We start from the raw sequence: 24,404 nt of genomic DNA, 5'->3' as shown, positions 1-24,404 counted from the left end.
CTCCTCTGGCTTGTACTGCATATTAAATAAACGAGGATAGTTAAGAGTGTGGTCTTGGGACTTCCCTGGTGGCGCAGTGGTTAAGAATCTGCCTGCCAGTGCAGGGGACACGGGTTCAATCCCTGATCCAGGAAGAACCCACATGCTGCGGAGCAGCTGAGCCCATGCGCCACAACTACTGAGCCTGCGCTCTAGAGCCCACGAGACACAGCTACTGAGCCCGCGTGCCGCAACTACTGAAGCCTGTGCACCTAGAGCCCGTGCTCCGCAGCAAGAGAAGCCACCACAATGAGAAGCCCAAACACCACAACAAAGAATAGCCCTGGCTTGCTGCAACTAGAGAAAGCCTGTGCGCAGCAACGAAGACCCAACACAGCCAAAAATAAATAAATAAATAAATTTATTAAAAAAAAAAAAAGAGTGTAGTCTTGAAGAAATTCAGCATTGGTTGCTCTTCTGTCACATGCAGAGAACCAGAATAGCAAAGTTTGCATCAAAACTGTGCAGACTGCTTACCAAGCCTTTACATGAATAAACTGTTGAAAAAAATTTTTTCTTTTATTTCAGGAATTCATCTGAATTCCTGAATGGAATTCAGGAAATCCTGGATGGAGCCTGTCCATGTTTAGACAAACTTCTAAAATTCTCTATCTGCCAGGTTGGGTTCTCGGGGTTACCTGTACCATGTACAACAAGTTAGTTCCCCTGTTTTTGGTTGCTAGAAGTTTTAGGCTGGTTGCATTTGCCTTGAATGCAGCAGGTTTAAAAGCCCCTGCTTTTTTTTTTTTTTTTTTAAGCATTATTAAGATCTAATTTATTTTAAGCATTATTAAGATCTAATTTATTTTTATTTCGGTCCCCTCAAACTTCAAAACTGTTTCTTTCTCCTTGATTTCTGGCTCTCTTCTCTGCTTATAGAATGTCTGCTGCTTCTGCTGTAGGTGTCTTCCACTGCTCCTCATCCCCTTTCTTTCTCTTCTCTCCTCCTTTACTTTTGGTTCATGCATACTTCTTGGCTCTCAGACCGAGTGATTTAGTTTATAATCATTTCTCTCCAAGAAGAATACTGCTTTCCTTCTGCTTTGTGAATTGGCTAGTCAAAGCATCTCGTGATAACCTTTTGGTTGGCTGTCTGTGTATTTTCCTTGATGGTTGTTGATACATTGCTTCATTTGTGCCAAAGGAGATAACTTGGCAGTTCTTACTTTTTTGGCACCAGAGCACTGTTCTACATGACTTGTTTTAAAAAAGACCTTACTGGAAAAGAAATAGCCTTTAAAAATAATTGTGGCCAGGGAGTAAGCTCTCGTGGGCACTGCTTGTGTTCTTCATGAAAATATCCTATTAGTCAAATGGCATTTTGTGGCAGAATGAACACCCCAAAGCAGATGCATATTCTGTGAGATTTGTAAACTCCCACTCTAGACATCCACAACACATTGTGGGAATATCAAATGCATATAATAAACTGTAGTTCACATTTATAAAAAAATTAAAAAATAATTGTGGATAGACTCATGGAGCTGCAAGACCTTTAAGCAGTCATTTCCCTTTGCAGAGCAGCACTTTTTTAGCAAAAAATGATGAAAAAGGCACTAATTCTGATAGATATAATTGAGATAAATGGTGCTTCAAACACAGCTGTGCCGAAGTCTTTCAGGGGGTCTTCTGCAATTGGGCCGGACAAGTCACTTGATATCTCTTGTTTTAAGACTTTACTTTTAATTTTCAGCTTTACTTTAGCTCTTTTTTCATGGGAATGGAGGGTGGATCACCAGAATTTAAAGAAAAAGAAACACAAGTGTATGAAGTCATTCCTTTGAGAAAAAAATTCCTCTTCCTGTGTTATATTAGCTTCAGCCAAGGAAATGAGGCCCATATGTTAGCAGTATATTTGAAATATTTGAGAACTCCTACTTATATGAAAGAGTGCTTCGTTAAATGTAAATATTTGTAAAATTGTAATAAAACCAGATATGTAGGTAGAAATTTAAAAATAAAAGCAAAACCTAGCTTATGGTAGTTTCCCATAGCATATCGCATATTAAAATATGGCATACCTTATTCTGGCTACCCTTATTTCACTGGCTGTCTTCTGCTCTATAAAGGAAAAAAGGGGGCTTATGCCTAGAGCAATATATTTCATCAGTTTGTCATCACTTAAGGTAGGGTTTCTCCTTATTAAGATTCCTCTATATCTGAGTGTGAGGTAATTTGCAGGGCTAAGATATACTTACTATAAGCCTAGTTTGGGAACTATTGGTTTATATTTGATGAGTTTTATAAAAATGCCATCATACCTAGTGAATCAGAATCTGGGAAAATGGGGCTCTTGAATTTGTATTTTTAGCCAGCTCTCCAGGTGATTTTTTTTTTTTTTTTTTAAGGGCCAGATCAGGAAATAGGAATTACTCCTAAGCAACAATAAAAATTATATATTATACTGCAGTATAAAATTCACTTAAAAGATTGACAGATTAATTTTTATATCAAAGTAAATAACTTATTATGAACTAACATATATGTAAGCATTCTTAAATATGAGACTTCTACTTTGACCTACTTTGGGCTGTGCTTACAGATTCCTCAGGATGTATGAATTTACCCTCCTGCCTATTCAGATGCTTAGGTAGATATGTTTAAGAAACAGTATTATTGAGACATTGAATTATTAGGGCAAAGGAAGGAAATAATAGATTTATTACCTTTCAAAACAGTGCTGAGGCAAGATGGAGAAAGGGGAAAACGTAGAAGAACTGAGTAAAAGAAAAGGCAGAGAAAAAACAGCAAGTAATTGGGAGACTCATTCAACCTTTGTTTTTTCATCTAAGCACATAGATATTTGCTGATTAATAAGTGGTAGTTTGTGCCCATCATAATGGAAGTGTGAGTTTAGATGAGGTGGAAGATGTAGCAGTCATTTCTTTTTGCATATAGCACCTTAGGTAATAACATTGTTATAGGCGGAAGTGGTGTTCCTACCGCATGTAATTCATATTGTCCTAAAGTTGAATTCTTTCATTTGAAATTTTACTGTATTTGATTTCTATTTGCAGAGAACAATGAGTAATTTGAAAAACCATTCTTGTAAACATAGTTGTCTTTCACTAGTCTAAAAATACATGGTAATTTAGAAAATTTTAAAAGGAATTTGTGAAAAATAGCTGAAATATAAAATAGGTAATCTGGAGTTTTTTCCTACTACATGGTTATTCATATAGTGAAACCAGTACTTATTGAACTGATAAGAACAAAGCAGTTGTTTATCTTGTTCCTGTCATTGATTTTATTTGTTTTTAATTTGGTTTTTAAAATATTAACTTACCTGGAGAACATTTTATTTTTTGGTAATACAGAATATTTGAGTGTTAATGGAATTTTGTTCTTTCTTAGGTCATGTTTACTGGTGAAAATATTCCTGTTCATCCTCATGTTTATAGCAATGGTCATATCTGTTTATCCATTCTAACAGAAGACTGGTCCCCAGCGCTCTCAGTCCAATCAGTTTGTCTTAGCATTATTAGCATGCTTTCCAGCTGCAAAGAAAAGGTAGGACTTTTCAGAATTATTCCAGGTATAGTTCTTCTTTTAGTTTGGGTAGAGAAGCTATTTTAATATATAATTTATTTGAAGAAAGGACTTAATGCTTTCTATTACGAAGTTATAGGGAACGTTTTAGTAATAGATTGGAAAATAATTTGGTAATAGAAGTCAGACATTGTTTCATATTTCTTAAACAGGAAACTTCTGCAGATGTTCTTAAATAATCTGAATTTTATTTCTGTAAGCATGCACAGGGCAAAAGTGTACAAGAAATTATTGTTTCTATATTTCACAGTGGAAAGACCCAGGAATAAGCATTATGGCTCCCTTGTCCCCTCTGCTGGCTTCCACCCTATCAGCCTCTTTTAGGGGATTTCCCAGGAACCAGAGCTCTCCTATCATAAAGCCGAGGTTGAAGGAGGACTAGATTACCAGTAGAATTTTCAGGACTTTTCCTCTTATTCTCCTTTACTAATCTACAGATTCTGTGTCTGATGGAGAAGGGGGGAAAAGACCAGAAAGAAAAATCATGTGAGTTAAATTTAGAATACCCTTTTGAAGTACCTAAATCCTCTCTGTGTTTCTGGCCCGCTTGTCATTCCTGCTTGAGGGTTAGTGTCTTGTCATTCCTGCTTGAGAGGTTTTAAAGCATCTCTTCTCCATGGGGGTTTCCTTTTGTAGTCTCTTTAAAGGAAAAACGAATTTACCTTAGAGATTAGGGAGCTGTGGGGTTATTCATTTATTTTAGCAGGTTTTTTTTTTCTTTCTTCTCCAAATTCAGCTGTCATTTTTATTAATATTTAGAAAACTTTTAGATAGTACTTCATTTTTAAATGGTGGGTTATCCAGATTTTGAAACACTCTAAGCCACTTGTTTACAAAGTGAGTTTCTTGAAATGTTAGTTCCATAAGAGGTTTCTTGGTGTTAGGTTTAAAACATTTTTTTTGTTCAAATAAGAATGGGAAATAATGGGTTAAATTGTATATGTATTTTTTAACCGTAGCATCAGAGCATATTATGCAATTTTATGTACAAGAGGAAGAATGAAACTTCTGGCAGTTAAACTATGATACACCATTAGTTGAAAGACATGTATCCCCATTTAGGAATATTAAGAAAAAAATGTACATCTTAGAATAGATGAAATAGGGTGCATATTATCTAATGTTAGTATCACCTTTTAACTTGAGTTTCCTCCTTGTTGTTAGCTTTTCTAAGCTGCATTTTAGGCTACACTTGAGCTTTTGTTAACCCCGAGGGCTTGGAAACAAGTTTTTTAGTTTACTGCTTCCATGTTTTCTCCTCTCCCCATCTCCACCTCCATCCCACATGCAGGCTTTGGACCTTCAGGTGTGGCACAGAGCAGTTTCCAATCACAGGGGCTTCTCTTAATGTTAATGTCTATAGAAAGATGAGGGAGTAACTCTAGGGTTTAGTAAGAGAAGTTAAGATTAACACGAGTGGTGTCTGCGCATAGTCCTTACATGTGCCTTACGATTACTAGCTTTGTTTACATTTAAAGGTAATGATTTCCTGTTAAAAGCTAGAAAATGATTATGTTCTCTAACTCCTTCATCCTTTTCTAACCCTCATCTTTCCCCTCACATTCTAGTTGTCTGCTGTTAGTGTTTCTTGCATAGTTAGTATAAGACTAATCATTCCATTTAAGTTATTGATAAACTATATTATGTAATATAAACTGTAAATTATAATTTATTCAACCAAAACGATAATCTGGAAGTCAGAATTCTGGCAGCATTAGTTTTGTGGAAAATGATAAAATTCAGACATTATTAGGTACCTGCTATGTGCTGTTGTTACTGTGCTAAGTACTAGATTACTAAGAAGAAGAGGAAACGTGCTTTGGCACTGAGGGGAATCTAGCACCAAATAGGCTTTAAAAAGTCTTTTAAATATTCACCGAAAGCTGTTCTATTAAAACAGGTGAATTTTATTCTGTGGTGGACATGGTTCCGTGAGTTTCACTTTCCGTTGTATTCAGAGAGTAGTCAACTCCCTGAATACAAATTTTAATTTAACTGTAGGCATTTTTTAGTCATAACTCTTTCGTTGCAGTTTCTTTTTTCACAAAAAGAAACTTGTGTTTTGAAGATTGGGTTCTGATAAATAGATGAGTTTATTGTTTGTTACAGTAGTAGCAGTTTATTCCACATGAACACAGGTTATGACTTTACAGGACAAACAATAGCAGATCATCTCTTCTTTAAAGTAGACATATAATTTCATGATAATAATTTTTCAGGAATTTTCTCTAACTGTATAAACAGGGTAATCTTGGTATAGTTTCGTGTCTTATGCTCTACTCTTCCTTTCTGTTAAATTACTGTTATTATTATCTCATAAGAGTTAGATCATAGTTACGTATATGAATTTTAGAAGTGCCAAGTGGACTGTCAGTTTTCCTTCCTGCTACCTAGGTAGTCCTGTTCACCATTGCTATTTGGTTGGACCTATCATATTATCTACTAACCTGCCCTCAGTGGCTTTAATACAAATTTGACATGTTTCCAAATCTTTGTAGAGAGGCACATATTTCTTGTGTCTGATCAACATCCAACAGTTTTCAAGAAAATTCTTTCATAACCTGTCTTCAGTGTTGTTAGTTGTAGTTACAGCTATTTCTGACGTAACTCCTTGCAGAGCTGCCGTATGCTTCTAATATTGTGCTCGTCAGGGCGTATGTATTGCAGAAATGCTAATGTGTCTTTTTTGCCTCTTACATACATTTTGGAAACCAAATCCTTTGGTCTCTCCTTGATGATACTTGTTTACAGGAAAACAATAATCCTTTGTGGAGGATTATAAGTTGCTAGAGTTTCTCAGACAAACCTAGTTAAGTAGAGTTTTGTTTTGATTAGCTCACAAAAGTAACTATTAAATTATTTCTAGGGAGATAAGATAAATGAAACCAAAATTCTTTACAACCTAATGCTGCCACTTTAGGTTGATAGTCATTGTCTAGTAATCCCATTGGAACCTAACCCAAACCACATATGCACAGCTGTTTTTTTTTTTTAACAATTTCAGTGTCAAGAGGTTACATTTCCTGGAATATATTATTTTTTCAGTTATGACGTCTGCATTTATATTGTTTCTTATGCATTCTGTAATATTTTTGCTAGAGCTTGTATTAAAACTATCTCCCCCTTATGTTTTCCTGTTTTACAACTTCTTATCTATTTAAATTCTTTTTGGTTTCAGAGACGACCACCAGATAATTCTTTTTATGTTCGAACATGTAACAAGAATCCAAAGAAAACAAAATGGTGGTATCATGGTAAGCAGTTTTATTTTAGAATGATAACTTTTCAGTATTTTGGTTTGAAAGATTATATATATGCTTGCTTGGGAAAAAGAGAGAATATATAATTGATGTTGTACTTTTGTAATATGGAGATGAATCTTTAAAATAGTTTAAGATATTTTATGGATAAGTTAGACTAGATTTTTAATGGGGCACATAAAATCATGGCCATGATACAAGTAAAATCTAAAATCGCTTTAACATTCTGCTCTACCATTGTATTGCAGAACAGAAGTCCGTAATAATATTGAGTCAAATTAGAACTAGCCTATTGGGAAACCTGTTACTTGATATAGAAGTTATGCTGCCTTGTGTACTCATTTAGTTGTGGTACTGTTGTTAGGGTGGAGGATCGCATTGTTAGAGATGGCCCATTAACTTAAAGAAAGCTCTTCCTATTCTAATAGTTATTCCTGAAAAAAATTTGAGGTTCTACTGATTGTAGCTTTATGAATACATTATGTTTAATAATTTAATTTCTATTGTTTCTGTTGGGTAATGGTAGCTTAATAATTGAAGGCTGCTAGCATCTTTTCTAAGCTGACTACTGCTTCCTCAAAGAGGTATTTGAAATTAGGAACAGAAAGTTTACATTCATGAGAAACCATAAAATTATTTATAAAAATTATTTTTAAAGTATTATAAAAATGTATATTCTTTACAAATTATTGATTTAATGTAATTCAGTAGAATGATAGAGTGGGTGCTTTTAAGGTTTGGAAGAAAGATGAGAAGAGCGGTTTGAATTTTGAATTAAAGGTTAATGAAGGAGGATAAGTCTACCAAACACCAAAAGATAATAATGCAAGAATAGACATTGAAATAGAATTACTCTTTTCGGGCTTCCCTGGTGGCGCAGTGGTTAAGAATCCACCTGCCAATGCAGGAGACATGGGTTCGAGCCCTGGTCCGGGAAGATCCCACATGCCGCAGAGCAGCTAAGCCCGTGCTCCACAACTACTGAGCCTGAGCTCTAGAGCCTGCGAGCCACAACGACTGAAGCCTGTGTGCCTAGAGCCCATGCTCCGCAACAAGAGGAGCCACCTCAGTGAGAAGCCCGCGCACCGCAACGAAGAGTAGCCCCCGCTCGCCACAAGTAGAGGAAGCCCGTGCGCAGCAACAAAGACCCAATGCAGCCAAAAATAAACAAATTAATTAATTAGTTAGAATTACTCTTTTCTAGGCCTTTCTGTATGTTAGATTTGAATATGTGGTAAATAATGTGTCACAAATCAATGAGAAGGGGAAAAATTATTTAGTAAGTAATCCTTTTAACCTCATATAGAAAATATTTCCTTTGGATTGAATTAATAAGCATTTAAAAAATACAACAATAGAAAAAGTATTTTTTAAAAAGTTAGGTATCAACTCTGGAGGAAGGAAGAAAGAATTTCTGAACTTAAAAGGAATCACAAATTAAACATTTAGATATATGAAATTTTAAACCTTATATAAAAGCATGGAGAGCTTCCCTGGTGGCGCAGTGGTTAAGAATCCGCCTGCCAATGCAGGGGACACGGGTTCAAGCCCTGGTCTGGGAAGATCCCACATGCCATGGAGCAGCTAATCCCGTGCACCACAACTACTGAGCCTGTGCTCTAGAGCCTGCGTGCCACAACTACTGAAGCCCACATGCCTAGAACCCGTGTTCCGCAACAAGAGAAGCCACCGCAATGAGAAGCCCGCGCACCGCAACAAAGAGTAGCCCCCGCTCGCCGCAACTAGAGAGAGCCCGCGTGCAGCAACGAAGACCCAACGCAGCCAAAACTAAATAAATAAAATAAATAAATTAAAAGAAAAAAAGCACGGAAAAACCTCAAATCACAGTCAATATAAAGTTAAAAAAATAAAATTGTGAAAGACATAGCTTGATTAAAAATAAAGACCATTTATAATAGTTGCTTAAGAATAAATTAATTACAAGCATGGGCAAAAAAGTTCAACACAGTAAAATAATGACAAATTTAATATTTTGAAACTTATTGAATTGGCAGAGTTTTATAAAATGAATGCAGTGTTGGAGGAGGAGAATAAAGGGTAGAATAAAACAGTGTTTTCAGGGGACTTCCCCCGTGGTCCAGTGGTTAAGGTTCCGTGCTTCTACTGCAAGGGGCACTGGGTTCGATCTCTGGTCAGGGAAGTAAGATCCCGCATGCCCCATGGCCAAAAACAAAACAAAACAACAACAAAAAAACCTTTTCATATATTTGCTGGTGGTATAGCAAGCTTAAAGTTCCAAGACTGAACCTTTTGTCTTAGTTGCTAAACTTCTGAGAATCCATCCTTGGAAAATCATCTTTAATACAAAAAATGTTTGATGCATGAAATGCTCCATGGAGCATTATTTATAATAGGCACTCTATTCCTTATCCTCTGTTGTTTCCACGTGTGCTATTTGCCTGGAAGGACTCCTTCCACTCTTCTTGGGAACTCTTTCACCAAAGCCTTGTTGATTACTCCCTCCTTTAAGGAATCTGATCAACTTTCTTACTGTGCCAGAATGCTGGTTTTGTTTTACTTTTTAAGATATCCCCAATAATTCTGATATAGCTGGTCACTTGATAACTACTGTTTCAGTGATTCTTAAATATAAAAGGACAGTTTTCCCATGGGAATCTGAACACTAAAGGTCCACTAAAACTAAACAAGATCCTACTTGAATTAATTGGCCATTTCCTTCAGTTTACATTTCTGGCTTCTCATTCTTGCACATCCTCTTGCCTTTTAGGACTAAATACTAAGCTGTCTCTTCCCTCTGTGCCTTTACAAAGAACCTTTTCAAAAAGAAAAAACATTCCTTGAGTGTCACATTCCCCTTTACCTTTGCATAATAAGTTCTTAAATTCATCAAAAATTAAGATTAGTCAATCAGGAATGTTGACAAATACAACTAAATCAAACATTTTTTAAAATGTCAAAGTTGCCAAGATAGTAGTCATTCTATTTCAGACCCAATCTCACTAATAATAGAAAAATTCCCCAATTGTCTTTTCCACAGTGTTTTTAAACCACTTTTAAGTTTTTTTGTTAAACTTGAGAAGAAATTGTCTTAGAATGATGGAATTTTTAAAATATGTATATTTTGAAAATACAGTTCTCTTTGCCACTCTATCCCACCCCATTGTTAGACAGTATATTCCCATTTTTCCCTTCCTTATTCCCTGGTAGGGAAATTTCAAAAAGATAATCATCTCTTAAGCCCTCTAATGCTGCCTTGTATAGTCAGAGGGACTTATCAGAAGGACTTTACTTAAGAATACTTCCAGAATTTCTTATTGCTTGCTTTTTTTTTTTTAATATTTATTTACTTATTTATTTTTATTTTTGGCTGTGTCGGGTCTTAGTTTCGGCACGTGGGATCTTCACTGCAGCATGTGGGCTTCTCTCCATTTGTGGTGTGCAGGCTTAGTTGCCCCACGGCATGTGGGGTCTTAGTTCCCCGACCAGGGATCGAACCTGCGTCCCCTGCATTGGAAGGTGGATTTTTAACCACTGGACCACCAGGGAAGTTCCTTATTGCCTGCTTTTGAATAAGAAAACTTGCATAGTAAAACTGGAAATATAAAAATTCTTTAAAATAAAATATACTTCATAGTAGAAGTTATTTTTCATAGTTAATGGCTTTTATCTATTACTTGAGAAAGCCATACTTTTATAACTAAAGTAGAAAAGTCTTTTAACAGTTTAAAGGTGGATCATCTCCCAAGTTAGCCAAAAAGTACTAAGAAAAGAGGCTTTTCAAACTAAATTAACCTCTTACATGATGTAAAATAGTACAGGGTTTGTATAGGAATTCATTTTCCCAGTAAACAGATTAAAAGTATCCCCCTCAATACAAATCAGCCATTTTAAAAAGACACCTGATTCTAATTCACCTGAATCATGACTATCCTTTTCTAGTTTCCTGTCCCAGGTACAGATAACTTTTTTTCGTTTACAGATCATCCTGTTTAAAACCTCCTCAGTTCATTGCCTTACAGTGACCATTCTTATCTCACTGTGTTTTTTGCTCCTGCTTGAATCCTATATGCCTGAACCATTCCTCTCCTGCATTCTCCCTTAAATGGATGGTTTTGCTCCATGAGTGAGTGTCATACGAAATCAAAGAAGGGTAGTGTTCATTATACTTTGAGATGATAGAGCACCTGCTCTGTCATACAGGTGGTTGGGTACAGGGACTCTTCCTTGAACTGTTCCTTTACCTTTACAGAGCTAAAGCATTTCAGCTGTGTAGTGTATATACATTTATATACATGTAGTGTATATAGTGTGTATACATTTATATACATGTAGTGTATATAGTGTGTATACATTTATATACATGTAGTGTATATAGTGTTTATACATTTCACAATAACAGTTATAAACAATATGAAAAATAGCCCACCTTGGTATTATAGTTGAATTTAGAAAATCTTATCAAAAAAGTTAATCATACTCGTTTAAGCAGAACCACATTAGCTTTGTTTTGGAACTTTTGAAGTTTCAGCTTATGTTTTTCCGCTTAGCTGCTTTAGTTCCAGAAGATCTTCATTGATTATTTAGTTCCAGAAGCTCTTCATTGATTATGTTCTCCTTATAACTAATGCCAGTTACCAAGAAATACGGACTCTAGTTATTTTCTTACCATCATCTAATTCTGAAAGGATTGCAAGATCAGAGTAGTGTCCTGATGTGACCTGCAATGCTAAACAAAAAGATCAGAGACTGAACAAAGACTTGCTTGGAGTTGGAAGAACTCACTGAAACACTTAACATTTCAGTTTCTAGAAACCAAGCAGAATTGTAGGCCTCATGTCAAGCTCCACAGCCCCTCTGTGTGGTGCTGACCAACATACTTGGGTCAGCGTGGGTCAGAGTGTTTGTCAGGTGTAATCAAAGAGGCAAGAGAGGTTTTGGTTCAGATTAGTGACATCTGTGTACCTCAGAGGGGGCTTCCAGGATGTAGGATGGAGGCATTATTAATGAAGAGCAACAAATCTGAAATTGAGTTGATCTCCTGGTTTTAGAAGAGAAGGACTCAGCTGACACACCAAAATTGAGCTGCCAGATACCACTGTTGGATTCTTGAAAAAAAGCCTCTCTGAGCGTAAATTTGTGATCTTCCACATTATTAGTATACCTTGAAAATTAGGCCAGTCATGCTACCCCACTGTTACTGTCTTTGTACACATCACACCTTATATTGTATTTCTTTTGAGATTCTTCTCTAGAACGCAATAACTTGTTAACATGTAAAAAGTCATTGGTATGTGAATACATATTCCTTGTTGTTAATTACTTGAAGTTGACTATCAACCTGTTGTCCAGAGCTCTCTTATAGTTTCTGTTCACTAAGGAATTAATGTCATTCCTGCACTGGAATGCAGATATTCTGTGTTGCTGGTTAAGGTGGGGGACCATATGCTTTGAAAAATCAGTTGAGCTGAGAATAGGGCTAAAAAAGTAAAGAGGCCTGTGACCAAAATAGGTGTTTGAATAAGGCAGCTCATCTCAGCATACAGAAGGGCTGAAGAAGTCACCTGTGGTTCAGGTGTAGAATCTTCCTTAGAGAACAGATCTGTACCCAGTTCAGTGCACAAATTAGTGATTGAGCCTCAGAGTTCTGTATCGTAAAGCAGACATAATTGTTCTTAAAAAAGATGGAAAGTATCTTTTTATGAGATCATAAGAATACTTCAGTGAGATAGCCAACTAGAGTCCATTCATGGTACCCATCAGTTTCCTGGGATCAGTATTAAACATATATGACTTAGTTTCATAAATGGTTGCTTTTCACAGATGGGAGTACAGATCTGTGGTTCCTGAAGCAGTTTCCTTAAGGTGATAGATAATTGAACAATATAGTTTAAGACGGCTGCTGAGTATGGGCTGCAGAAAACTAGGCTTATAAGAACTAAATTGGCATAATGTTTCAATACTATGTCCAGTAGACTGATGAGGTGGTAATTTGGGGAGGCGTAGAGCAATATTTTTTATAAAAGTATAGACTACATTCGGGTTCCATTCAGCTGGAACATTTCCTTGTAGGATAATGAGGAGATAGGAACACAAAACTGTCTCAGACTAGTATTAACAAACTCCTTTTCTCCCTGCCTAATAACTATCCATAGGTTTACCTATGTTAGTTTTGAACCTTTTTATTTGTACTACCTTTTAGGGTTACAAAACCACTTTCTAAATTCCTGAGCCCAAACTTTCACTCTAGTTTAAGTCTTTGCCCTTTATTTCCTGCGGGATAACAACTCTATTGTCTACTGTGTAATCTTTCTTGAATCAGTTCATCAAAGGAAAACTTTTAATTCCCTAAACTGTTGAGACACTAACTTAACTGTAAAGATTTATTTTTGTGTTTCTTGGAGGTAGCATCCCACTTCATATCTACTGACCTCTTACTATGTTCCTTTTCTTCTAGTCTTCTCTCCCTGGGAATATCCAGGGAGATGGTTTCCAATATAATGTGATGGTTTTTATACTTTGGGGAAAATTAAATGACCACCTTCTAATATAGTTCTCTCATTCACATTTCCCAGAAGCCCAGTGAAGTTAGCCATGGTAGGTGTCACCTCTTTGGGACTGGTATTTTATGTATTATATTTGAGGGTATAATTTTAGTAGGTTCTTCTGTAGTTCCAGAAAAAATTTAAGTGGTTTATTATGAGATTTTTTTTTTTCAGGCCATAATTTTGCCACAAATACTTTAGCCAAGAGGTTAAACATATTGTGTTCTTTCACCACCTTTTATAGACCTGTATTTGTCTTGATCCAAGATAGGTTTACTCTACCAACTTTTTTTTTTTGGAAGCCAGTCCTAGTATCCAATAATCCTTTTCATATAGCTAGGAAACTGTGTTCCTTCTGTTAACAAACGAGTGTTTTGCTTCTTAGTGATTCCCTTCTTATTTAGGGAAAAGGTAGACATGGGTTTGGCTCATAACCTGTCTTCATACTGAACTTTTACTCATAGATTCCTTATTACATATAGCCATCATGGATATGTAATGTTGTAGTCCCTTTGGGTCCAGCTATCAGAAATAATTGAAATCCATCTTCAGAACTTCTTTAATAAGCTTATTTCTCCAAAGATAGAGGATTCAAAGCAAGTAGTATCGTGTTAGTCCTAAACTTCTTTTAACATCTGACCCAAGATGGGGATGGGGATTGGGATTGGGAGAATGGCTTCTCCTAGATCTCCTAATCATTTTGGTGGTTGGTAGCACATTCATACAACAGCCTGCTATACTGAAAAACTTTCAGAGTAAACAATCTGATAAAGATACATTTATGGTTCCACCTATCAAAGATGATAGGTCTTTGGAGATAAAAGCTATCTAGTTAACTAGATAACTTTATGTTTAAGTTGGATTTTATCTGTCACTTTTCTTATTGTAAACATTGTTATGTGGTACGATACTAAACTTCATCCCCAGTAGTTTGACATACTCTACTAGGTAGAGTTTAGTGCCATCTTTTAGCTTAGAGATTTACATGTTTTAGTATTAATTTCAAGAGACCCTCGTGTTATAAAACACTCTATTGGAGAAGTGACGTTTTAAGGGACCTCCTCATATTCTTAAGCTTATTCTGATCCATGGCAAATATATCCTCTTTATTGCAAGATCCACAGTCGTTGAAGAAACAGATACTTTAATGTGACAGTTAGAGGCTGTAAACTATTTACTTGTCCTCTTCTTAAAGATGTTCTTATTTATTTATTTATTTATTTAAAGGATTCTAATGATTTAGATACAGTTTATTTTTAAAATTTAGTCTGTTTCACCCTTTAGATCACCCTCAACGTATAGGATCATGGAATGTTTCACTAATTTGCCCAGCATAGAAGTCAGATTTACTGCTTTTTAGCTCTCATTGAGTCTTTATGAATGAGAATTTTATTAGCAATATATCAATCCTAACATGGGATGGTTTGTGTAAAACATTTTGGCCAGTTGTTTAGAATTTTTTCCTTGAGAGCTTTCAGAACTTTGGGGTAGTTGCCACTAGTCTTACTTCTTTCTAGAGATTCTTTCTGAAGAATAACCAGTCCTCAAAAGCCTTCAAATAGGTTTTGTGTAGTAAATTTTGTAAAATAAGTCATCAACTCCCAAGAATTTATATGTGTTACATAAATGTGTTGAGGCTATCAGAATGTGTTATACTATACCTGTGGGATTGTTTTTTTTAAAATGACCTCCTTTGCATGTATATGTATACTTGCTGAAAAATTTATTTTCTGAAGAGAAATTAATAACATTTACTACTGATTGATTTAGAGATTGTAGCTCATATGTGAAGTTACTTCTTTCAGTGACATAACTTGTATTATTCTGTGTTAAGTAGCATGACAGTGTTGGTCAGGAGTTTACTTCCTGTCTCATTACAGTTTTAAATTGTTGCCCATCAAAGAATTCTCTTATGATTGGTAAATCATGAATATGTGCTAACATATATCAATTTATTATTTGAAATAGAACTAACATACTGATAATAATATCATTTTAAGATTTGTGTAAACTACCATTTCCCTGAAAGAATACAGCTTGATTTGCTTGTCACTATATACTCGAACACAAAATGGACTTTTTTATTTGCAGGGATTGGGGGAGACAAGTCAGAAATGTAAACCATGTTCTTCTTGCTACTTAAAATTATTTCTGTATTAGACTAACTTGTAGATTTTACTTACGCATGCTTGACTATTTTAATTATCTTTTTTCTCCTTTTCTTAAAGATGATACTTGTTGATGCCACTGTTATCATCCTCCTAGCAGAAGATAGTCCTACTGAGAAAATGAGCACTTTGATCATTCAGTCTTTGAACTTTAACCTTTGACTGGAAGTGACCTATAGGCAATGAAGACTACTTCCTTTTACTGCATTTTTACTCGTGTGCATTCTGGGCGCATGTTGATCGCTGGTTCAGTCCAGGCAACTGACATGCTTTTATTAGTCATACAGTATTAATGCAGGTGTCAGGAAATGTCAAATATAATTCCATTTTTTATTTTTATTTTTTTAAGCTTTTGGAAAAGTTCCAGGTCCTCATGTATTGTGCAATAACAATGACTTCCTTGGCGGTTTTGGGACGTTCATTGCCGGCAATGGACGTTGTAACAGGAAAAATTTTCATTAACTCCTGCCACCCAATGATTAATGCATGATAGGGCCTATGAAATGAACTTATCAGTTAGAGTGGGATTATAAATAAAGTGAGGGAACCAACATTACTTTGAAAGTCACCCCAACTGCTTACATTTGGATTCTATGCACTGTGAACCTAAGGTTAACAGCATGAATTAACATGCGTCTTTAAAGGACTGTAATGAAAGATCATTGCATATTTATTGAATTGTTTATATCTGCTGTCAAATTGTTTTGACATGGACAGTTTTCAAGTGACATTGGCAGAGAGGTACAATATGTTATCCCTATGGTGAAAATGAATTCATCTGTTGTATATAGTTCCTCAGTCTCTGAAGTAAAGGTGTGAGTAATATAGGGTATGAGTGGTTTAATCAAGGCTTTATTTTGGAAGTAAGAAAAATGGCAGTGACGAGTAAACTGCTGCAGTCCATGATCTGGGCTTGTCGTTTGTACGTTGACGATTTCCCCAAGCAGATGACACTCTGCTACTTCCCGCTAGCCGTCAGCATGAGCCCTGCTGCCTTGACACTATTTCATTTATTTATGTTCGGAAAATCCATAAACATTTTTGTTTGCAGTTTTGTTTCTTTTGTTATGTTAAGTCAAGTTTGAATGTTACAATACTTTAATTGAAAAACTTTTGTCAAGTTTTTTCTTGTAAATTTTCTTTACTTGTAAGTATCATCTTGTCCTTCAATCCTGTACCCTAAAATAAGAAATACATTTTTGACAGAGGCTTAATGTTTTAACAAAAGAGTGTGGACATTTTTATTTTAAAATTTAGGCAGAAGTACACTATAGAATGGTATGTTTGCTTCTTTGTCTCACACAACCATACAGTTTTGTTCTGGAGGGATTTGTTTTGTTTTGCTTTGTTTTGTTGTTATTTAAGACTTTGCTTACAAGCTAGATAACATTTTTCTATAGAAAAAAAAAATTGTTTGAAAGGTCCAACTCTCAGTACCATGTAAGTTAATGATACTGCAACTAGGTTCTCTTTTTAAAAAGCAATTAATGTATTTTATAAATTACCTTTTCACATATGCAAAATCTGTTTCTACTACAATGTTATTTTTACTAATGCCTATTGTTGCACTCTTTTTGACATATCCTGCAGTGAATATAATGAATCAATTTGGGCTTAAAAATGAAAGCCAGTTGGCTAAAAGGTTTGAAATATGTACCCCAGCAAAACCATCCAATCAATAATTGGCAAAGAATATTTTAAAACTTGTTTTTAATCTCTGTATAGATGACATTTTGTAGCTTTGTACATGTTGTTAATTAAGGGCGTATAATTTTACACTCTAAAAGTATAATTGTTGAACTCAGGGGTGGGTAGACTTCTAAAATATGTCTGCTGTAGAAATAACTTGAAAAAAAATTTTAAACTATGGCCAGCCACCAAATTGTGGACACCGTTTATACTGCTGGTTAGCAACTACCAGTGTTTAAACTTAAAAACATTTTTGTTCTTGACTAGATATACACCAATTCTCACAGTAGTCTCTATCAGTCTTATTAGTTGGCCGATTTAACCAAGACAAAAAAATTTTTTTGGAATGCTTTGAACTACTCTTAGTTTTTAACTGCTTTTTAATATGAAAATTGCAGCTGTAAATTATGTATTTTTCATATTTTACGTAACTGCTCTAAACTACTGATTCACTTGATCATTCTCTGGGGTGGGGTGAGGGTCTCTCTCCGTACTGCTGGTCCTCTTACTAAAATCCTTTTATAAAGAAATGACCTGTGACATTTATTCACCAAAGGAATTAATATACCAGGTCAATGGTTAACAATGCTATCGTTTAGATTAATAGGTCATATATAGCCTCAATTGAGTTTTTTAATACAAATAATAGTATTTTAACATACCTCTCTCTCTACTTAGAGATACCGTACAATAAATTAAAATGACACAGAGGAAAGCAAAGGAAAACCAGATAATTTTGGTACATTTTATGGTTTAAGGAGAAGAAGATAGGATGAAATATCCTGAAATATAGAAGCACCAACCATTCAAAATTTGCAATCTGGTAACACCTTATGCGTTACTTCCTTGAATTTAGGAATCATTGAAAACTCCTGTGCACTTAGATTTAATTAAGTTAATTTTAAATATAAGTTACATTATTAAAAGCATAAGATGTTTACCTGAGTCATTGCTCAAGAGAGGGCAATTAACGGCTTTGTAATAATAAAAAGAATATTTCTGTGTATTGCGTTGTTGAATGTCGACCAGAATAACTAAGAAAGTGTACATAGGAACATGCTACTTCCCTCTTCCCTGCATTCCCTCTGTGAGGCACTATCTGCTGCATAGGTCTACAGAATTATACCTTCAGATTTAGGACAATATGTACTCTCTTCTTTTTTATTTATTTATTTATTTATTTTAAGGCCATTCTTCTGGTTTGCCAAATTCTGTTAAGGCAGTGATACATTCAGTTCCTTATTTTGCATGTTTAGATCATGAACTTGGTGCCCTTTCCAAAAAAAAAAAAGAAAAGAAAAAAATTATGTCAAGTAGGTAATGCCATAGATTTTAAAGAGAGAAACGCTTTTCAGTTTTTTAAGATAAATTTTTAAAAATAAATTTTATGGCTGTTCTCTTAAGGAATTTACTATTCATCTCTAAAGGACTTACTTGTAGTGTACAAATTCCTCCTTTTTAGCTAGCAGGGAAATAAGGCTTTTTTTTTAATCCCCGGAAGAAAATGCTAAAAATAGCTTTTATATAGAGTTCATCTGGAGAAAGATCTTAATACTTATTGTTTTGACTAGGTATATAAATATTTCGTATAAAGTAACTAGAATAGTTTACTGCTTTTTCCCTTCAGAAATTTTAACTATATGCAAAAATATATATCATTAGATTCCTGTGGTGGATAATAATTTCTTCAGATTCTAAAACAGGTATCTAGTGACTGCTTAATTGTTCCCAGATTGCATCAAAGATGAATTGAAATGAGTAATGATATGAAAATGGTATGTAACAACATATTACTTGTTTCTGGTAATCAAGTCTTATTTTTTAAAAAGCCTATTGTTTTTGAGAATTGAGATATTTAAAAACTTGTTAAAGGTTCTTCCTAAAAATAGAAGAGAAGAGGAGGTACTGTGTGTTTAAAAAAATTTTTTTTTAAATAAAGAATTCAGTGTCACTAGTTCTAAGCCTTTATGGTTACTGCTGCTTACATTTCTCCATCTCACTTTTATTTAGTTTTTTGTACATATTTTAGCTGAATGCTTAAGATTTGTAATTGTGCACATAAGTTTATTTTCAAAAAGAGCTGAGGTTTGACCATATGAGTCTTTTCTGAGGATTCATTGTTATCAAAATCAGCTACTGCACTATTCTGTTATGCTAATGCCTTTGCATGGTTAAGATCTGTGAAAAAGTTATCTTTTAATCTGCACCTCCTGGCCCTAATCCTCTTTGCAGTCTTTATTTTTATTCCTCCTTTATTCTTCTTCCTTCCTGTCTCCTCACAGATACCAGTGGATCAGTCTTCAGTGTCCCTCTGACCTCTCAGATTTTCTCCCCTCTTCCCTCCCTTCTTTCCTTCCTTCCCTTTCCTCTCCCTTTCCCTTTCTTGAGGTTAGGAAATCTGGAGAAGGAGGATTATTAAAATTATATCAGAAAAAAATTTTAATAAAAGGATTCCATCCTACAAATAAAATAATTTCTGATACCTAATCTTAGTCCATCAGTAGATGGCTAAATTTGCTGAATAATTGACTACTTGATAAATAAGCTGTTGTTAGCTATAATTTAGTTCTTAAATACTGATATTGAGGGAATTTCATTTACTTTTTGGATGTGACTCAAAGCCTGATTATTGCCCAAATGAATTAAATTACTTATTTTGGTGAAAGTGTTTTTCCACTTAAGTTTCTAAACCATTTTGAGACTTGGAACTATTTTTTAAAAATAATAATTTGTGGGAGACTTTTACTTTCTCAGCATAAATTAAAGACAGATTTATATACATCATTATCATTAGAGGGCCGTGGAATCTAAACATGTACTTCAAACTTAGATCTCTGTCCTTAAAGTTGAAGTCTCTGGTCCTGATAATTGAGGTGTTTATTGTGACTTTAACTCTCAAATGTTAGCATTGGGACTTATAGTTGGGGATGAATCTCTAAAATTATTACATGAATATCTTTCTTATGAAAAGTTTTTTGTTAATAAAACTGTGATACCTGAAGCCATTTTGAATATGTGGAAGGAATGTCTGAATAGAAGCCAGTACGTCTTCACATACCTAAAGAACTCGAGTTTTACAAGTTGAGCGCAGTTGATTGGGAAAGGAGAAATAGTTCTTGTTCTATTCCTTGGCACATACACCATCAGGGTTTTGAGAAAAGTTTGCTCCCACAGTAATTCTCAGAGCTGTTTTCTCAAAGGCAAAAGCACGGTTTCAAAACTCACCGGGCTTTGGCTTGTTAGGTGTGACTTCACTTGTCAGATTTCCTGGCACATCAAATTACTGAATAATCTTGCCTCTCTAATTAAAAACCTGAAACAGGACGAATAAAGAATTTGGTAGATTGTGTCAGATACCCTGGAAATGCAAGTCTCTTCATAGTTAATCACAGATTGTTTACATAATGCAAACTGATTGTCAAGCTCAAGGAACATAGTTATTTGAATAGATTATTAGGTCAGTTATCTAGTAGCCAAGAATTAGGTGCATGTTCAAGTCATCATGGATATGTTATTTTTAGTTGGTACCATTTTTCTCTGAATATTCAGAAATATAGATTGTGCATTTTATTAATAGGAATGGAAGCTCATGCTTGAAGATTTGCATAGGGTGGATGTATGTATTTTATAAAATCAAGTTGTAAAATATGTAAAGCTACTGCTTTTTAAATAGAATATAAATGTTGACAGATAAATCTATATATTATATATTTTTAAATACATGTATCAAACTTTTGTTAGTTGAATACAAACTACATTGTGTGCTTTATGGAATTCAGTAACTTTTAATAATAAAGCAGTTGTCATTGATTTCTTTTTCTGTAGACTTCAATGCTAAATTGGATAGATATTAAACCTTTTTGTAGTTTATGATAATGTGAAAATTTATATAATAGTTCCTCTTTATAAAAGACTGTGATCTTTAAAGGATTATGGAAATAGTAACATGTCCATTTCCAAAATGAATACAACAGAATGAAGATAGACACTAAAGCCACTTGTTTTTTTAATTTAAAGATCATCTTTGCTTAGTAGTGTAACCTAGTGTGTTTTAGTGGTTCTTCGTGCTTTAACTGAGTCCTGATAAAAGACTGGGCATTTTCAGAAAAGATGGAATTGAGACTGGAGCACTCGCTCAGAGTTACCATGAGTCTGGTGCTCCTGAGCTTCAAGTCGTACGATTAATAAGGACATGCTTTCCCAAGTATACAAACAGATCAACTGGCTCACATACATGACTGACTCCTGAAGCTATGGGAAGAGAGAAGGAGGTAAGCAGAAGAAGGGGATATCTCCACTTCTCAGTTATTCCTGGCAGGAAGAAATTCAGTATGTCCCGCTGCTCTTCTAAGTTTTCTTTCCGCAGGGGATCTACTTACCCAGGAGCCCCGTACTCCTCATGGGGCAGCTGTGCTACCACAAAGCTCTCGTCCCAACAAGCTGCTTCCGCAGCCCTAAGCAACTAGATCAGTAGCTGGTTAGATAGACGCAAGATTCATCTTTCTTTGTACTTTAATGCCACTCTCTCCTTTTATTATAATCCTTAAAATAATTTCTACCTCTGACAGAAGGTATAACTTTTCTTCACTAGTTTAAGCTACTGTGGATAAGTGGTTTTGTTAAAACCCTCCCTATAGTCCACAGTACTTTTCATACTAACGTAATCCATGGCTAAATGAAACATGAACTGAATAAAAGGGTCCAATAAGGAAAGCTGAAATAAGGAAGTAAGGTGGAGAATATCTTCTCATACACGTACTTGATCTTCAAGGACCTAATGTGGGTAGATATATATCATCAGGCAAGACCCTCATGTGGTTGGCTATATCCTGCAGAAAAGGCAACTTAACATGAAAAATTTCTTATCTCCACTCTCAGCCCCCCAAATGCCTATTTCTTTTATCTTGTATGTGGTGTTTTTTTTTTTTAACTTTTTATTGGGGTATAGTTGCTTTACAGTGTTGTGCTAGCTCCTGCTGTACAGCGAAGTGAACCAGCCATATGTATACACGTATCCCGTCCCACCCAGGTCACCACAGAGCACCGAGTAGAGCTCCCCATGCTATACAGCAGGTCCACTAGTTATCTGTTTCATACCCAGCAGCGTATATATGTCAATCCCAATCTCCCAATTCATCCCACCCCCCTCTTGCCACGCTGGTGTCCACACGTTTGTTCTCTACATCTATGTCTCTATTTCTGCTTTGCAAATAGATTCATCCGTACCATTTTTCTAAATTCCACATATATGCGTTAATATACGATATTTGTTTTTCTCTTTCTGGCTTACTTCACTCTGTATGACAGTCTCTAGGTCCATCCACGTCTGTACAAATGACCCAATTTCATTCCCTTTTATGGCTGAGTAATACTCCATTGTGTGTATGTATGTATGTATATATATGTGTGTGTGTATATATATATATATATATATATATATATATATATATGCCACATCTTCTTTATCCATTCCTCTGTCGATGGACATTTGGGTTGCTTCCATGTCCTGGCTATTGTAAATAGTGCTGCAGTGAACATTGGGGTGCATGTATCTTTTTGAATTATGGTTTTCTCAGGGTATATGCCCAGTAGTGGGATTGCTGGGTTATATGGTAGTTCAATTTTTAGTTTTTTAAGGAACCTCCATGCTGTTCTCCATAGTGGCTGTATCAATTTACATTCCCACCAAGAGTGCAAGAGGGTTCCCTTTTCTCCATACCCCCTCCAGCATTTATTATTTATAGACTTTTTGATGATGCCCCTTCTGACGGATGTGAGGTGATACCTCGCTGTAGTTCTGATCTGCATTTCTCTAATAATTAGTGATGTTGAGCATCTTTTCATGTGCCTCTTGGCCATCCATTTGTCTTTTTCTGTTATAGTTAATTGCATTCCTATCTGACTTATTTATCAAAATGAAGAATCTAACACTATTCACTAGTCCTCTCTGACATTTTTCAGTCCTGTTGAGCCTACCTTCAAACCATCTCTGGAATTTCTTTCCCTTTTCTCCAGTCCCCTTGTCATTATGACTTATCACTGCCTGGTCCCGATGTTCCGTGGCTGCTTTTCAGCCCTCCACATACCTTGTTCCTTAAGTAACAGTGCCACAAGACTACCTGTACTTTGCTAATGTTCTCCCCTGTTCCTAGAATGTTCATTATCTGCTTTTCTACCTGCAGGGTCCAGTTCAGATGTCGTTATAAAGTTACCGTCTTTGTCCTTCCCTCTTTACCCCCTACCAGTCTTCTATCTGGAACTCTTTACACTGGGATAATGTCTCAGTTGTGTTTGTGTATCCAACATGTAGCACACAGTACATATCACATAAGCTTTTTTTTTTTTTAATATTTATTTATTTATTTGGCTGTGTCGGGTCTTAGTTGCCACATAAGCTTTTAATAAATGTTAGCTGAATTAACCTGATTGTACTTGTATTTCTATCCTAGCTTTTTCCAAGAAACTTAGGCAGTAGCAATTTTGAAACATACATCTAAACCAAACCACCATCTGTGTGAAATGTTATAGCAGAACACCTACCCTTCCTGTCCCAGAGACTTTGAAAAAAATTGCTTTAAAGTAAGTCATTTGTCATTCTTAATTGGTTTTGCTTTCTTTTATAAAATGCTTTATCTCTGAGGTAAATTGCTTGAATGTGTTCACAAATTAAGAATATAATTGTTTTAAACTAAATACATCTAAGGGACTCTGAGATCAGAAAGGTAAACCTGACACTCATTAAGGTTAAAAATGAACATTAAGCAAATACTTAGTGATGACCTCTCCTATACCAAGAAGGATGGCAGATAAGAGGAAGCATATATCTTCCAAAGGCCTATGATAAGGGCGATAAGAAATAGATAATACAACAGTGATGAGCCTGAAGGGGTACAGATAAATGGCAGTTTCTGATAATCAGAGGAACACGTCGTTTGCAAAAAGTGTTGTCATGACTTGAAAAATACAAACTTTGTGGATGGGTTCTAGGCAAGCACAAAGGTAACAAGTGCTTTAAAAGCTCTAGGACAGGACTTGTATGAAGGTCAGCCCAGAGGGTGATGTGTCTGGTTCAGAGACTGGGGGAGCAGAAACCAAAGGCCAAATGATACAGGGCTTTACGAGTCAGGGTAAGATTGAAATTGATTTTTCAAAGTTTCCGCTAAACAAGTAGATGA

At 35.4% G+C, this 24,404-nt stretch overlaps 1 protein-coding gene across 2 annotated transcripts in view; it reads left to right on the top strand.

The window, feature by feature from the left end:
- The window catches only part of UBE2W (ubiquitin conjugating enzyme E2 W), a 119,877-nt gene that overhangs the window by 53,496 nt on the left and 41,977 nt on the right, over nt 1-24,404 (top strand). The window contains exons 4-6 of one of the 2 annotated variants that reach the window (XM_061172225.1): nt 3,394-3,549; nt 6,767-6,842; nt 15,601-15,693. In XM_061172225.1, coding sequence (XP_061028208.1) covers nt 3,394-3,549; nt 6,767-6,842; nt 15,601-15,614 — 246 coding nt within the window. In that variant the 3' untranslated portion in view covers nt 15,615-15,693. Of the gene's footprint in view, nt 1-3,393; nt 3,550-6,766; nt 6,843-15,600; nt 15,694-24,404 lie in introns of those variants that run through there. The other variant, XM_061172224.1, reaches the window with a different exon arrangement.

This window comes from Eubalaena glacialis, chromosome 17 (genome assembly GCF_028564815.1).
Source record: "Eubalaena glacialis isolate mEubGla1 chromosome 17, mEubGla1.1.hap2.+ XY, whole genome shotgun sequence".
Lineage (NCBI taxonomy): Eukaryota > Metazoa > Chordata > Mammalia > Artiodactyla > Balaenidae > Eubalaena > Eubalaena glacialis.
Note: the sequence above shows the minus strand (reverse complement) of the source record. Positions and strands in the feature narration are given on the sequence as shown.